This window comes from Jatropha curcas, chromosome 5, assembly GCF_041381405.1.
Source record: "Jatropha curcas cultivar XTBG-Jc1 chromosome 5, XTBG_Jcur_1.0, whole genome shotgun sequence".
Classification (NCBI taxonomy): Eukaryota; Viridiplantae; Streptophyta; class Magnoliopsida; order Malpighiales; family Euphorbiaceae; genus Jatropha; species Jatropha curcas.
In genome coordinates, this window is record NC_143155.1 from 24,767,271 (window position 1) to 24,784,109 (window position 16,839).

At 32.4% G+C, this 16,839-nt stretch overlaps 2 protein-coding genes across 7 annotated transcripts; one reads left to right on the top strand and one right to left on the bottom strand.

The window, feature by feature from the left end:
* Positions 1 to 764: 764 nt before the first annotated feature.
* LOC105649890 (magnesium transporter MRS2-I) lies at positions 765 to 5,183 on the bottom strand. 5 transcript variants are annotated; one of them, XM_012236708.4, is made up of 11 exons: positions 4,647 to 5,183; positions 4,522 to 4,551; positions 4,216 to 4,369; positions 4,004 to 4,125; positions 3,611 to 3,685; positions 2,649 to 2,873; positions 2,482 to 2,567; positions 2,293 to 2,337; positions 2,128 to 2,157; positions 1,545 to 1,660; positions 765 to 1,399 (listed from the first exon to the last, which is right to left on the bottom strand). In XM_012236708.4, exons 1-10 carry the CDS (start codon positions 4,887 to 4,889, stop codon positions 1,561 to 1,563), a joined length of 1,110 nt encoding a protein of 369 aa, XP_012092098.1. In that variant the 5' UTR covers positions 4,890 to 5,183; the 3' UTR covers positions 765 to 1,399; positions 1,545 to 1,560. The 5 variants fall into 5 exon arrangements, 4 of the variants coding, with proteins under 4 accessions (XP_012092098.1, XP_012092099.1, XP_012092097.1 ...); XM_012236709.4 differs by having other exon boundaries at positions 2,523 to 2,567; positions 4,647 to 5,181; XM_012236707.4 differs by having other exon boundaries at positions 1,545 to 1,664; positions 2,523 to 2,567; positions 4,647 to 5,180.
* Positions 5,184 to 10,379: 5,196 nt separating this feature from the next.
* GAUT6 (galacturonosyltransferase 6) lies at positions 10,380 to 16,816 on the top strand. 2 transcript variants are annotated; one of them, XM_012236712.4, is made up of 9 exons: positions 10,380 to 10,783; positions 11,028 to 11,062; positions 11,358 to 11,399; positions 11,528 to 11,702; positions 11,796 to 11,869; positions 13,018 to 13,250; positions 13,387 to 13,744; positions 15,101 to 15,622; positions 16,213 to 16,816. In XM_012236712.4, exons 1-9 carry the CDS (start codon positions 10,672 to 10,674, stop codon positions 16,486 to 16,488), a joined length of 1,827 nt encoding a protein of 608 aa, XP_012092102.1. In that variant the 5' UTR covers positions 10,380 to 10,671; the 3' UTR covers positions 16,489 to 16,816. The 2 variants fall into 2 exon arrangements, with proteins under 2 accessions (XP_012092102.1, XP_012092101.1); XM_012236711.4 differs by having other exon boundaries at positions 10,381 to 10,783; positions 11,790 to 11,869.
* Positions 16,817 to 16,839: the final 23 nt, after the last annotated feature.

Here is a 16,839-nt window from a genome sequence, read left to right on the forward strand (position 1 = left end):
TAACACGCTACTCATTACGTGGCTTCATCCCAGATCCTACAAATTTTATTTATTTATTCAGATTAAAAATGTACAAATTATTACTTCTTTTTTTTTTTCTTTAAAAAAATCTTCCAATTTATGAATAAGGGGGGTAGATTAGTAATATTGACCACTATGGTTGAAGGAGTCTCGGGACGTATCATATCAGTAGTAAATATTTAAAACTGAGGTTAGTAATTAAGGTATACTGTGTGCCATCAATTATGTACTGCTAGCTAAGATTAGTTGTTGGGCAAATTAATTAGATTATGCTTCTTTTTTCTTTTCCTTCTGTTCTGGATCAGAAAGAACTACAGTAGAAGGACCAAATTCTGTTAGAAGAAGCGTCTCTGCTGATCTCATGTTTCACATGGATCATTGAGTGTATAATAATGCAGTATGATTAACTTGCAGACGGAATAGCTTCAGGTAGGACAATTTCTAAAAACAAATAATAATTTCTGCTGATTTCATGTTTCACATGGGTAATCCCTGGATTTGTTCCCGCTAATATCACTGCATGAATTCATTCAGGATTTAGCTGTTAAAAGCTTCACCTTAGGCCCGTTAGCTATATTTAGCTGTTTTTATAAATATTAGCTTTTTTAATCAAACTCTAAGAGTTAAATATTACAAAAAAAAACTTTATATAAAATGATATTTTAATCTATAAAAGCCAATGCAAGCATCACGTTACATCATCCAAATTGTTGAAAAAAATGCTCATGTTTTAGATAAACCAGTTAATCAGATGCTAAAGCAATCAACAGCCGCGTGCTCTCTTTTCATTTCAAGAGTGCTTGACGGGGCAGGGCAGCCTACATATGCCTGTCCTTCCATCGAATTGGCCCCACTAGTAGGCTCCAATTACTTGTTATAAATTCAATCTTACCTGCCTTATCAATATCATACAAGACAATAATATCTCTTGGTCCCATATTTTAGTTACACCTAAAACCTTAAAACCCTAAAGCTTCAAAATCAACCACCTTGCTTTGAATCTTTAACCCACTGCTATACAGAAGTTACTAATGGCTGGATGGCAATTTCTAGCCCAATTCATGGCTATTTACAGAATGAACCCCCAACCCAATAAAAAAAAAAAAAATCTAAAATTTTCTACATCAAAATGATATACATACAGCATTCTACTTATTTGGTTTTGTTACCTGAATTGATTTGATGATCAGGTAGTTGAATGCAACCCTAAAGCCACTACAATGTAAATTAACAACCTGGAGTAATATTTCAAGGTTTGTCCTTCTGACTGATTTTATATAAATTTATGGATTCAAGAGCCAACAAGACCTTTCTGCCGAGCATATGAAATTATCAATGCGAAAAGAGTTGCACAAATTATACTTGTGACTATGACCACCTAAATTTGAAGGCAAAGAAAAAGTGAATGTATGAGAAAAATAAACTCGTCCAAGTTAGTAATTAAGTTTAATGTAGAATCATGAGGAGAAAAAGTTCCTTAAGATGTCCTTTTTCTTTTGAAGGCGATTACCATACATACGTACCCATTTAAACATGTGGCTATGACCCTCTCTCCATGTGTATTGGAAATTCATGCCAAAAATTGCTGCCACCAAGGAATATATGGACAAACATACAGTCCCTGAACATAGGAAGAGCTCTAGCTGCCATGAATTAAATAAACAAATAAATGTTCTGCAGATAAATTAATTTTAAGAAATTTAGCTCAAACAGCTAAGTAAATGAAAGTCTACCAATCTAAACAAGGAAAGGAATGAACAATATATAATGATATGATATATGAATATTCTAATATTTTGTTTAAATAGAAATTTTGAATTTGAATTTTTAGTTCAAACTGTATAAATGAAGCTATAAAATTTAAGAGGAGAGTGGGCAAGAACCCTTCAAGATCCTTAGCAGAGTGTATTTGAAATTACAATTTCAAATATCCATAAAGAAAGTAAATTCTCATTCATATTTAATTTTCTATAACTGAAAAATTATAATGTAAACCCATTCAAGCATTTGAAATTTAAAGAGGTAAAAAGAATGAGCAAATCAACAATATACTTGGAACAAATCAACTAAGGTAAACAGATTATAGATTAGAACCAAAGTTCACACCTGAATGAGTTGATTCCGATGATTATCAAGCTGTAACAGACAAACACTAAAAGTTTTTAGGGTGTTGAAATGCCTTCGGAGGATTTTGACAATCTAACATGCCAATCAAATTGAATTGACAGAAGCACAGGAAAAATGCCCAAACTCTCAAAATTGCCCATTTACCTGGATATTGATGTAGTCCTCTGTGTCATCAATATATTCACGCAGCTGGAGACAAAAAGATTAATGCATGCATCAGAATAGCAACACGTTATATCAGCAATAATGTGAATGTTTTTTCCCAGAATCCACCTATGCATAATCCCATCCGAATAGATTCTAAATTATTATATATGAAATAGACGACCTTACAAGAATAGAAATATTCTGCCAAAAGAACTGCAGTAGCCTACCGTTGTCAATTTGTTCAGTGTGCCATCAATCTGCATGAAGTAAGCCTGCAAAGAAAATTGGTATTTGCCTCAGACTTTTTGTATGATTAGACATAGCAATATAGCACTATTGGTAACATTTACGACCTCAAGCAACATTTCAAGGTCCTCCACATCATTTTCCCCTGGAATTGTTATTGCACTGGCCCTACTTGTTCTAGATATCTTTGAACCTATGGTAGGAGAGCTAAGAAACCAATTGGGAACACTAGAGCCACTGACAGGTGAAGCTGAGCCAACTAACTTTCTTGATAAGTACAGGTCAGCCATGTCATCATCATCATCTAGAAGCTGCTCAAGTTCATCCCTTATCTGGAAACCAGAATGCTTCATTAGAGTGAGTTTAAATATGTGGATAGAAATTGATAATTTTATAATGTATTGCAAGCTTTAACTTGTAAGTAATTGATAACATGTGCTCCAAAATTCAGTACCTAAATCTAGATTGAGAAAATTCAGAAACTTGAGTCAATATGACTATTGACTACCCATATGGATGAAAATTATAAACTTTAAACCTGTGTTTTATAGTTTAGTTCATGTAATTTTCAATTCTACTGCGGGTGTGGTGCAAGGAACAAGTAACAATTTGTTACTTTTGTTCTCCCTCTGTGTACTAGCATCTGTGCGTGTGTGTACGTCTTTCTCACTGTCACCTTACTCCAAGTAGCTTCCCCCTTCTCCCAAAGGGGTCTGTATTTCTTTTTTTTCTGTTAACGTGTGAGGAGTGTTGAGAAAAAGAAAATTCTCACCAGTGGCGGCAAAGAAACTCTATTATTTGATTGGCCACATGGCTGACTAGATTAACTATCAGATGACTTGTAGTAAAAAGAAAAGAACTTGGTCAACTAAAATTATATATGCTCACTAAAAAATTTTGCAATTTCGATAATTATAGGAAAAAGATATGTCCAAGATCTCAGTCGATAAAAAAATTATTCATTTTTCATATGAAAGGATTGGCTTTTGCTTTACTTTTCTTGTTTTGAGAATTGGAGCACTCAACCTTATTCAATATTCTTGTACATAAGTTATGAATATTAAGTTACCTTTTGAACCCGATTTGTCAACCTTGTCATGGAACTCTTCAGTTTACGCACCCGGTCCAGATTCCGACTACTAATCTGCACAAACATAATTGCAATTTGACAGAGGCATTTGAGCAAAGTCCTTTGATTTGGTAAATGGTAGGACATGTCTTGAGATAAATTCAATGCCTATATCATTTTTGCCTAGACTGCAAAAGACTTTATGTAAATTACACTTTACATTTCATAATAAAAACTTGAATAAACACAACAAATGCAGCCAAGCTATTACACTTGAGTAAGAACTAAAGTTGACGTGATAAAATTGTTATAATCTTGGTACTGAAGGAATTGAAGGCAACATAATGATTCAAGCCAAAAATTCAATATAAAGATCATTAGTCCAGTCTTTACCTTTGAGGTCAGCTCATCTAAAGCAGGATAAGCTTCGGTCTCAAGTTCTCGAGTACGTGCATCTAGAAAACTACAAATGGCTTCCAGTGCAACTTCTAATGCTCGAAATTCAAATGGAAATTCTACATTGCAGTTCACAACCCAAATATTAATAACTACAACGCAATATAAAATCAGAAAATAAGAAATTAATTAATGTACTGTGACCATACCATTTTCTTCTCCTGTGTCAACATCTTTTCCCACCCCCTGGTGCTCTTCTTCTTCTCCTTGAATTTGACTTGTGATATCTAAAAGGGGCAATCGTCTTTGAAGTTCCTCAACGATAGGAATTACATTATCGTCCAGTGGGTCTCTTAGCAATACCTGTCCCACAACATAAAGCAAAATAAAGCACACTACGATCATCTAAAACTGTGATGAAATATCCTTATTTATGCGATTTCTTCCAATTAAACATATAATTAAAAGTGAAGAATTGCTAGTCCAACAACTAAAAGAATTAGAAAACTGATTACCTCCTCTGCTGTGATTATGGCTTTTATATGCTGAAACCCCAAGCAAAAGTCCAATGCACACCAAATTAGCAACAAAAATACTGAACCGATAAAAGAAAAAAAATGTTAAACTTAAAAATTCAGACCTCCAAGTTGAGAACAATAACTCTTTCTCTGCCTAAAATCGTAGAAGGATAAGATAAAAGAGGATCCAGAATTCGAAGATCTCTGGCGTGAATCTGGACTCTACGCATAATAGCGTACTTGTCCACATCAATGATGGCACCCTGGCCACTTTGGTCCAGCAAAATCCAGCTCGTAGAAACCGCAGTCTTCTTCTTCAAAGACGCTTGTGTCTCTACTGGAGCCAAAATCACACCTCTACCCATTTCCAGGAATCCAATTTCTCATACACCAAACAAGTGTAGCTTGCGTATATCCTCTTTGCTACCGGAGGCGGCTAATTAACAAGCTAATGATCCAAGCGAATTGACGGATTCACCTGAAAATGAGAATTTGGTAAGCCGGAGATTGGAGGGAGAGACCAAAAGGAGCGATGTAAAGGTTGATAAGAGAGAGAGAGTGTGTGTGTTTGTGTGTGAAGAAACCTCTGAAAAGAGGCCAGAGAAAGACAGAATCAGTGCATGGCTTGTAGTGAGCGGTAGGGGAGAGTTGCCGAGTAAGTTCAAATTGGAGGGGAAAAATGTTTCGAACAGATAATTTTATGTTAGTTTTACTTGCATATACTGGCGCGTGATGACTCTAAACCTTAGCTTTGCGTTAGTCCTTAGTAATATAATTAGTTTCCTTAACTATCTCATTGATATAAGTTTTCACTATTCAAAACAAAATCTTTAAAAAAAATTTTACTGCCTTTAAATATACGAGCTTGAATTTTCACCGCTAAATTTTTTATCTTATAAAAATATTAAATTTTTTTAGTTCCTTTGATTATCATAATAATAAATTATTAATGTTATTTTTATTTTTTATCGACTTAAAAAGTATTCTTAATTATATAATATCGTTATTTGTTGTGGGAAAAAAAGCTATAATATAGCTTGGTAGCTCATTTTATTGGTTTGATTCAATTGAATAGAATCAAAATTTTAAAATGAGAGTATATTGAACCAAATAATATACAAAAATTGAATGAAATTTATTAATTTGATCCATTTTTAGCTATATATGATTTTGAATTTATCTTATAGACCTTATCAAAACCGACTTAAAACTTGAAAATTTTAAATTTTTTATATGAAATTAAAAGCAAATTGTATATCCAAAAATGAACCAAATTAATTTTATACTAAAGTTGCAAAAAATTCAATCCAACTAGAACTAAGCATCTTATCACTAAAATGTAAAATTTAAATAAATATATTTTTATTGAATAAAAGAAATCATTATAGTGTATGAACTAAAAATATACATTGACTCAAAAATGTAAATGTATTAATAATTATAGAAAAACAAATTGAAATACGTATTTATTAGATGTATTAAAAAGTATAAAACAACCAATAATGTGTTGGTTGGATGATAAATTGCCTCAATTTTCATAAGGATAAAAATATATATTCAATTACCATAAGGGTGAAAGTATAAATTTAATTTATGAAAACACATTTATTCAAAGAATTAAAAATAATTGCAGCCTACGGTTTGAAAAGAAATTTCATCTCTTAATTCTATTGGAAAAAAATATAGTATAAATTAAAAAATCACTTGTTTTTGTTATAAGTGTTGGTATAATTTATAAACATCTAGCAAAAGGGTTTATCTTAATTAAGAGTACTTATTTTGTTACGTATATTAGTATTGCAAGGTTTAACAAAAGGGTCTATCTTAATTAAGAAAGCTTGCTTATTTTGAAAACCAAAAAAAAAAAAAAAAAGGAAGCTTGCTTGTTTATTATGGTTTTTTCGTTATAAAATTAAAATTAGCTTTATCAATAATGTGTTTGTCGGAAATGGTAAAGTTTTGTCGAGAACGTAATATGTTCATGACGCAGCAAATGGTAATTAGCAATTGGCACGCTCTTTAAGCGCGTGGTTGAAGTTTGTATTCCGGTTTCGCATTTATGTGATTGTGCCATGCATGATTGTAACCGCATCTTCCTCCACCGTGTCTCAGCCTCTCAGCGCCATTTTATCGCAATCATAGAGTAATGTCTGGTGAGTAAGCAAAGTACATCTTCAATTTTAATACGTCGATGTTATTTACTTTTTGGTTAGTCCATTGACTCTTTCAATCAGTAAAAGTATATTAATATTTTATTTATAAGATCACTACAACTATTTTTATATACAATTCAAAATTGAAAAAAAAAATGTTAATTTAAAGTTCTATCAGTCGTAAATGGCATGTGAAATCTTGTAAATATCAAGATTAGTGAAAATTTAAATATAATTATTTATTAAAAAAAAAATGTAAATTTAAATGCATATGACAGGAGTTGGTATGGGCTCGACAGTCCGAAAATGTTTTCAAGAATAAGAGCAAAATGGATTCAAACTAAACATACATGATATGCGTGGGATTGTTGGGTTAATATTATCCTGGTTCTGGTCAAATAAGAGCTTGAAAATTTAACTATCAGTATTTGAGCCCCTATTATTTAGTCACAGTTAAATAAAAAAACAGTCGAATCTTTTTTTAAATGTCCAGTTTATATTGATAATTGGACCACAATCCGTAAATGAGTATTTAATATTTATAAATGACGAAAATATTTACTGAAAGTATTAAACCTGGTCGAATAGACCGGGATAACTACGGTTCAAAATCGACAATAGTTGTGATAAAAAATGTGTCATACATCACCAATCGTTGCTTACATTTGAGATGCTCTCTTTGACGAGAGAGAGAGAGAGAGAGAGAGAGAGCATAAGATCAATGGGGAAATGGGAGGCCCATCCTGTGAAAAGTCGATCCAATTCATTTCGATCTAAAAAGTTCGGTGGACCTCAAACCAACAAGGCTTAAGCACTCCTTCTCCATCCGTGAACGTGATTATCGACTTTTTTATTTATTTATTTTATTTTGCCATTTCTATAACTTTTTTAGGAAAAATTGAACTTCAAATTTTATTAAAAAGGAGAATATATATAGAGATATGAAATATGGATTAACATGTTTCTATATTTATATATTTTTATATAGAGAATATATAAAAATATTTTTATTTTTATTTTTATTTTCTGAAAATAAAATGAAATAATTGCCACTTAATTTGACGCTAAGTAGTAACTTTCTTTACATTTTCACTGGCTGAAAAACAGTAACTTGTGCAAGGAAAATCCCAAAATAACAGAACAGCTAATAGGCCATAATGTAATTAATGCTAATTATTCGCATGTACTTCCATGAACGCGACAAAACAAATATATGAGCTGACCGTTTCATTTCAGAAGTACACTCTTCAAATTCCCCTTCTCTGCATGCTTGCACAAATATTTTCACTCCCATTGTAAATGTAGATTTTAATTTATCATTTTCACGATTTAGTAAATTTTTAGAACAACTTATTTTGTACCACGTGTTTATTTAATAAAATCAATATTTACTCTAATAAGCTTTTATTGACCGATAGAATTTCCTATTTAAATGGATCTCGATATGGTTTTATTTCGTTCATCGTATCGGAAGTTATGTTCCTTTTTGCTTTTTTATGGGCTTCTTACCTATGCAAATTTTTCTATTCCTTCATTCGAGTTAAGTTACTGGTACTCCATCCACAGTGCTGTCCACGGACCCTTTCCCGGATTCAGGTTAATAAAAATAAGATTTGATTTTTTTGTTCATATTATTCAATAATATTTTATGTATTTAAATGTGATAGCAAAATATAAAAGCAACCCATCTATATATATATATATATTTTTTTTTTTCCTGGAAGACAATCACCGGATTTGTTTTGATTTGAGTTGTTTGAGTTAAAGAATTTAGCATCTTCCCAATTTTCATACACAAACTTCCAATTTCGAAGTTAGGTTGCCTTTGGATCACCAAACTCCAAATAGAAGTGATAATTTCTTTTCCACATAAATTAATGAACTGTACTTTGATAAGATCAATAGGTGGACAATGACATATGGCCATCATTTTATGGGAGGTGTCACACTCCAATTTTACAGATAGCAAAATGTAAAATCATTGCGACTGTCACTAAAAGCAATGCACGTACTCTAACTCAGTTTAAATATTACTATTTCCCTTAAATTTAAAATTAAAAAAAAAAGTCACTGAAAAAACAAGAAAGAGTAAGTGCCCGTACCATGTGACACGTCATCTCTGCATTTTCTTTTAACTCTTGATAGCAACCCAACAATTATTAGAGTTTCCATTTTTCATTGTTTCAATGGCTTAGAAAGCAGTAAGCACTACTTTTTTTAAGTCCATATAAAGTTGACAAAATTAAATGTAATTACTGTTAATAAGCATTTTATCATATTATAATAATACTCTTTCAATGGAATTAATAAAAAAATATAAAGATTAATCAAATGTTTATATCTTTTATAAAGTTGTCTTCAAATATAAAAATTTTAAAAATTTAAAATAAGACTTAATATGTCTTCTGAATTTAGACATATTATACAATTTATCTAAAAATTAATTTTTTTATACTATTTGCTTCTTAAACTTACACCAAAAAAACAAAATATCCAGTTTTTTTTTTAAAAACTCTTTTTTATAATTTTAACTAATAAAAATTACTTAAAAATTTTAAACTTATAAAATAAAATTGTTAGAAATATAATAATTACAAAATTTACTGTATTTTATCTAAAAATAATTTAATAAATATTTGATTTATAAAATTATATAATCGGAAAAGATTTGATTATATTGAAATATTTTGTTAGAAAAATATTTATTATATTATTGTTTGATTATTTTAATTATATTTTAGATCAAATATTTAATTACCTTTTAATTATATTTGATTTATATCAAATAATTTATATTTTGGGACTAAAATTTGACACATTATACTACAAATTCAAGGGATAAATAGCACAAAAAGATAAAATCTGGACAAATTATATATTATGCCAAAATTCAAAAGGCAAGTTTAGCTTTATTTTTAAAAATTCAAATTATTTCATTTTCATTTACTAAATTGTAAATAAATTTTATCGGCTAAGATAATAAGTAATATATTTGATATAAATTTATATTTTAAAAATTATTTACATGGTTTTTTAATTATAAAATTGGTGAAAATTTTGGGATTAACAGAATTTGAATATGAAGTTTCTCATTTTTACATTAATCAAGTCTAAGTCTTAGAATATATATATTTATTGAGCGAAGATAATTCATTCCATACTAGCATGATCTAGATTAAATAATTAATTATATTAAAATTTTAAAATTTCTTCCAACAAAGCACAAATACGGCTGGAAAATAATTATTATATTTATTAAAATAAATATCTAATTTGCCAATTATGTATAGTTTCTAATTTTTTTATCTCATTTATGGAAGGAGAGCGAGCTATCAAATTTTTTAGACACAATAGTTTTTATAAATTCAGCGACGGACTCTTTAAACATTCTAATGAATATAAATAAATAAATATTCAGCTTATCTATAATTGAGAAATGACCAAAAAATTTTCTTAAAAATAAAAAAAAGAAATGACCAAAAAATTTACCCGGTACCACGCGTTAAAATGAGAACGTGGGGCCAATAAATCTGGGCTAGCAAAAGGCTGGCGTATTGATATCAACGACCAGTGATGCTCGTCCTCATTGTGCATCATGCTTGCCCCACCACCGTCTGTTTCACCCATGACCCATCGTCGTTGTCGCGTCTCAAATCTCAAAGCACACCCAAAGTACGTAAGTCCATTCTGTAAATTGACCAAAGAATTAAATAAAAAAACTGAAAAATATAAAAGGAAATCCTCTCTCTCTTCCCGCACAGAACCGAGCATGGAAAAAGCTCTCTAACCCCTACCATTCTTCTCTCTCTAAAATCGCAAAGCACACTCTAAAAGGAAGACCTGAAACCCTAGTTTCTGTTTCTTGCTACTGAAGTATCGAATGTCGCTGATTTGAATCCGTGAAATGTGCTTTTTGGAAAACGATTGATCGAGGAACAGAGCCATTCAATTAAGGATTTAGTTTTTGAGATTCATAATTACAGGCTTGATTTTGATGAAGAAAATTCATCAATGGCAGAGGATTCTGATCCTCTCTTTGCTTTGTTTTACTGTCCTCGCTCCTCTCCTATTCGTCTCCACTAGGCTCAAAAACTTCACTCTCATCGGTAAATTTCTATTCCTTTGCATTTGTTCCTGTAAATGTATACTCGAAATGGAACTTTCCTAGCACTAGGTTTGGTGATTGGATAGGGGAAATTTAACAGGACCAATGAAGATGCAAACTATATTAAATTGAAGTTGATAATCAAATATTTATCATACTCTCTAGATAAGATCATTTTATTATTGCTGTTACGTTGGTGGTTGGTTACTAATGGGCATGGCAATTGATTTTATGTGAATTTGCAGGGCGGAAAGAGTTCTTAGAAGATTTATCAGCTTTTGTAAGGGCTTTCTTTTCACTTAAAATTCAGATATCCTCCATATTGGTTGCTAAGAACAATTTTGAGAGACTCGGATTTTTGTTCTTATTCCTTTCTAAGCATAAAATGATTTTAACTGAGAAAAATTACTAGAATAATCTCTATTGACTTGAGAATTTGGGCTTTAAGATTGAAGTATTAGTAATTCTAGATTGTCAAATCCAATATATGTTCCCCTTTCATTTTTCTACTATTGATATTCGGATATGTATGGTGATAATGAGGATTTTGTATTGATCTTATTTGTTGGGTGCAGAAACCTAAGAGGGATGCTGGAATACTTCACGCAATTGAGCAGGTAGGTAGCTTTACGTTCTCTCTATCTTCCCATTTCTCACTCAGTGTTTACTTTTTATTGCTTTGCTTACTCTTCAATATTGTTTATCTATTTATCCATGTCAACTTTATTGTTGATTTATAATTTAGGAAGCAGGTGAAGACTTGAGAGAGCCAAAACTACTTGTTTACGAACAGAATGAGTTAGGTTCTGTAGTTACTAATAGTTCCACTGATGATTCTAAACGTTCTGAAAATACTGGGGACACAAGTCATGAATCAATGCAATCTGAAAATGCTGGACACTTAACCAGTCCCTTGCAAAGTAATCATTTGAAGTATTTTCTTTCATGTTTAACTCTTTCTTACTTTTGTTGAATGTAAACCTGTCTTTAATCTGTAACCATTTAAGTTTTAGGAAGCAGACATGAAAGAATAGAGGAAAGAAATCATATTCAAAAGGAAACAATACCATCAAAGTCAGATAAAGAGGTACGTACACATTATATTTTGTAATCATCTTAAAGGAGATTGCTTATGTTGTTGAATTTTTTGAATCCCTCAGTAAATTGAATCAGTATATGCATGCATGTATAGTTTTCATAAGGTCATTATGAAATTGCTAAAAATACAATCAAATACTATAGCCTAGACATGCACTGAGCTGATGTAAATTTATGTGTGGTAATGCTCGCAAAGCTGTTTTATCCTACGAGCAAAATAGTTTTTCTGCTTTGTCTATCACTACATATGTTAACATGTGATGGAACTTATTGTTATTACGTTTGTCTTGTTAGAAGTTCAGGTTGATGCTTGAGCATTTAAGACGGCAAATTTTAGCTGATAGGACATGATCAAAGGGGGATGTTGGATGTAGACGGTGATAATTTGGTAGATAAACAAGTATGAAGATGAATATATAGTTGTATACAGCATCAATAGGTAATTATGAAAAGCTAGATTCACTAATCTGAGAACTTGAAGTAAATATCAAATTCCATATATTTGTCGGAGGACTACGGACCTTCACGACATTAGGCTCAAGAGTTGTTGGCTTACGACGTGATCAATAATAAGGCATGAAGCAGAATAGATTGCAAAACAATAATTTTTTTATCTGCCTGATGCTACCAAACAATTTGCATTAGGCCAAACTGAATTTCAAATGTAGTGCATTTGTTGATTATCCAAGCCCCATTGCCATCTGCTTTGTTGTTGAACATATGGAGAAAAAATCATTTGAATTTGCTTTGGTTTCTATATGCTCACTGAACTACTAATTCTAGGTTCTGTGGAATTTCAGTTGGTTTTTAATGGTGTATGAAATGTTGTGGATTGATCATTGAGCTTTAGTTAGGTGGAATTACTGCATACAGATATATATATATATATATATATATATATATGTGGAGAAAAGGTTGAATCAAAAGTTAGGAGTGTGATTCATATCCTAATTTGATCAATTCTATTATGTATAAATAGTATAGATGGTGTTCTCTTTAAGAAGAATTATTTATTTTTTACTTTTTTGTATATGTTTTGGGTTTATACAAGCATCTGTTGTTGTTCTCATCTATATTTGAATGATAAGATTTGTTGTACTTCTGCTGTCTACGTATTATTTGCTTTATCTTCTGCAGATACGAAGATCCAATCAAACAGTCCCTCTTGATCTTAAAGCAAGGGCTTCGAGGCAAAAGGCAACGGATGAGAAGGTAAAGGAGATGAAAGATCAGCTGATTAGAGCCAAAGCATACTTGAGTTTTGCACCGCCTGGTAGTAATTCTCACTTAGCAAAAGAGCTGAGATTACGTATTAAAGAACTAGAACGAGCTATGGGTGAAGCCACAAGGGACAAAGATTTACCGAAGAGGTAACTTGACCAGTTTTTTTTTTGTCCTCTGGCTATTAAGTCAATTGCTTTTATATCATAATGAGAGACAATACCATCCTCTGATTAAGGATGATGAGCCAAACTGGTTTAAAACTGAAAATCATTGTACTTCCAGTGCACCGCAGAAAATGAAAGCCATGGAGGCTTCCTTGTCCAAAGCCAGTCGAGTTTATCCACATTGCTCCTCTATGGCCACAAAACTTCGTGCCATGACTTATAATGCTGAAGAACAAGTTCGAGCACAGAAGAACCAAACCACATTTCTGATTAATCTTGCTGCAAGGACTACACCAAAAAGCTTTCACTGCCTCTCTATGCGGTTGACATCTCAATACTTTGCCCTATCACCAAGGGAGAGGCTGTTTCCTAACCAAAAAAGAGTTCATGATCCAGATTTCCATCATTATGTTGTTTTTTCTGACAATATTCTGGCTTGTGCGGTTGTTGTGAATTCCACGATCTCCTCAGCCAAGGTAAACAGCATTAGCATTTTGTTTCTCCTTTGAACCCCGACAAACGCGTACAATGACAGACCTAGGGGAATTCTTTTTTTTTTTTTTTTTTTGGGGGGGGGGGGGGCGCGCATATCCTCCCAATCCTCTCTTTTTCCTCTTCCTTCTCTTCGAAACCCTCATAATTCTTTTATTTTTGGCTCCCCAAATTCCATGAGTTCTTCTTCTTCCTTTTTTCTCTATTCTTAGTTTCTCCTTTTCTTTTTTGGTATTTGACCCCAAAATTTTTTTTGTCAACCCTATTAATTCCATGAATTTGGTTTATTCTATACTTTTAGTTTTCATACATTTTACTTTTAGACCTTCAAGGTTTTTATATTTTGTATCCCCAACTCCAAGAACTATTTTGGTATGCAATTTTTTCAGATTACTCATTTATCTTTTATGAATTTAATCTATACGTTTAAATTAATTATCTCGAAAATAATGTTTCTTATTTTTGTTTTCGTAGTTAGATTTTGAGCTTTCTTATTTGAATACTTTCTCTAATATGCATAGCTTATGATGACATTGATGGGATGAATTTTCACCCGCTTCAATTAAATTCTTGGTTCTGCTATTGGGCATGCGCACGCACGCACACGCACACCTGGTGATTTTGACACTTGTTTATGCCAATCTGCTGTTTAGAGTGAATTCCTCTCCCCTCCCTGAATTTAAAGATATGCATTTGATGCATGTGTACCCTGTTGATCATAATACTGTCTATACATATTATACAACACAGTTAAACATGGCAGTTTCTTGTTATGTGAGGATCTTTGTGACTGAAATTTAATCCAAGTTGACACACATTCTGCCCCAATCAAGCCTCACTGTTCTAACTTGATACAACCCTAGACAAGGTTAACCCCCTGAAATACCTGAGTGGGTTCCATATTGTTTTTGTGTCCAATTCTTAATAGCTAAGTGCACTATACATATCTTAGACCCATTCTACTGGGGACATTAAGTCAAGTTAGTCAAATATTTTACCATTTTCCATTTCTAGTCATGTGGTGTCAGACATAAGATATTAGTGAACATTTTTTTATCCTTTTCTTATCACTTAGATAGTTTATCAGATATTTCAATAGGGAAATTTATATTTATTAATAATGAGCTTAGGCTTACAAATTTATGCGGGTCTTATTCTTGGCCTTTTATAGTGATTCATGAACTTGGGCTTTAGACCTAGTTTGCTTTCCATATGCGTAGGTGCTGTTTTTTTGCACGCTCGCCCCAAACTGGTGCAAAAAGCTTTCAAATTCACTGTTACATCATGACTTTAATGACGTGTAATGATGCTTATGGTTATTATTGCTTAACTACTGACAGGATGCAAAGAAGATTGTTTTGCATATAGTGACTGATTCTCTCAACCTCCCAGCAATCTCCATGTGGTTCTTATTGAACCCTCCCAGCAAAGCTACAATTCATATCCAGAGCATGGATAATTTAGGATGGTTGTCAACCAAGTATAATTCAACAATAAAGCAGAAGAACACTTATGATCCAAGATATTCATCTGCACTGAACCACCTTCGTTTCTATCTACCAGATATCTTCCCTTTGTTGAATAAGATTGTGTTTCTTGACCATGATGTGGTGGTTCAAAGAGATCTAACAGGACTTGGGAGTCTGGATATGAAAGGCAAAGTAAATGGAGCAGTAGAAACTTGTCAGGAAGAGGATGCTTCATTTCGCCAGATGGAGATGTTTTTCAATTTCTCAGATCCATTTGTGACAAAAAGGTTTGATGCCAAGGCATGCACCTGGGCATTTGGAATGAATTTGTTTGATCTGAAAGAGTGGAGACGGCAAAATTTAACTGCCCTCTACCATAAATACTTGCAAGCGGTAAGGAAATTTCTTTTTCCTGCATTTGCTTTTGCTTGTGTGCTGATATTGGTGATGAATTGATTAAACTGCAATAAAATAAGTTATTTTTTAGAGGATATGAATTGGTTAAATTAGTGATGATATTATTAATAGAACATTTACAAATTACAAGCATAGATGTGTTAACTTCAAATATGTAATATGGTTTTATATTGAATTGTAGTTGTGGACCCCCTTTTCTCCTTTCCCTGAAGTGGGGTTGTGGTGACTTTTTGGTGAGGGAGGTGAATTATGTTGATACCACAACAATCTTGATCAAAATGTTAATATCTCCTTTTTAATTCTTGCTATTTGAGTGGGTACTGTTATTACAACTCGGTGTGCTGCCATATTTCATGTTTGATGACATCATGTGTAGTTAAACTCATGGAGGTTTTCCCTTTTGGGTTTTAGCTGGACAAATCAATATCTATTCTGTTTCTCTACTTAAATGCATTGTTGCATAGCAGATTTGAGAAGCTGGTTTAGTAAATTAAATGCCTACATGGATTGGTGATGCAGATTATAGTATATATGCTAATTGTTGTTTGCTTTATCATTGGTTGCAGGGTAAGAAGAGGCCATTGTGGAAGGCTGGGAGCTTACCACTGGGTTGGGCAACCTTCTATAATCAGACAGTTGCTTTAGACCGGAGATGGCATAGACTAGGACTAGGTTATGAGTCAGGCATTGGACTAGATGACATTGATCAAGCAGCGGTGTTGCACTACGATGGAGTCAGGAAACCATGGTTGGATATTGGTATTGGGATTTACAAGCGTTACTGGAGCCAATATGTCAACTATGATCATCCATACTTACAGCAGTGCAATGTCCATGAGTAATTCAAATCAGAGTATCATCCCTGCACGATGTCATATTATTGGTTGCTTCTAATTCGAGGAAGCCTATGCATTTGCTTGATTCTTTTAGCAATTTCTCTTGTACATTTCCATTTTTTTTACTCCTAAACCGGCTGTAATCTTGTAGTAGCTGATGCTGAGTGAAGTTATACGGACAACTGAACTCAAATAAGGGTCTCAGGGCAGGGGGCATATTCATATTCTGGTAGTTAGTGTGTACATAACTCAATTCAGGTATTTGGTTTAGATTCAAACGCATACATTTGGAAACAAGATTAATGAGTAGTATATATATATATTTTTTGCCGCATTTCATGTTTTTTCTCTTTTTTT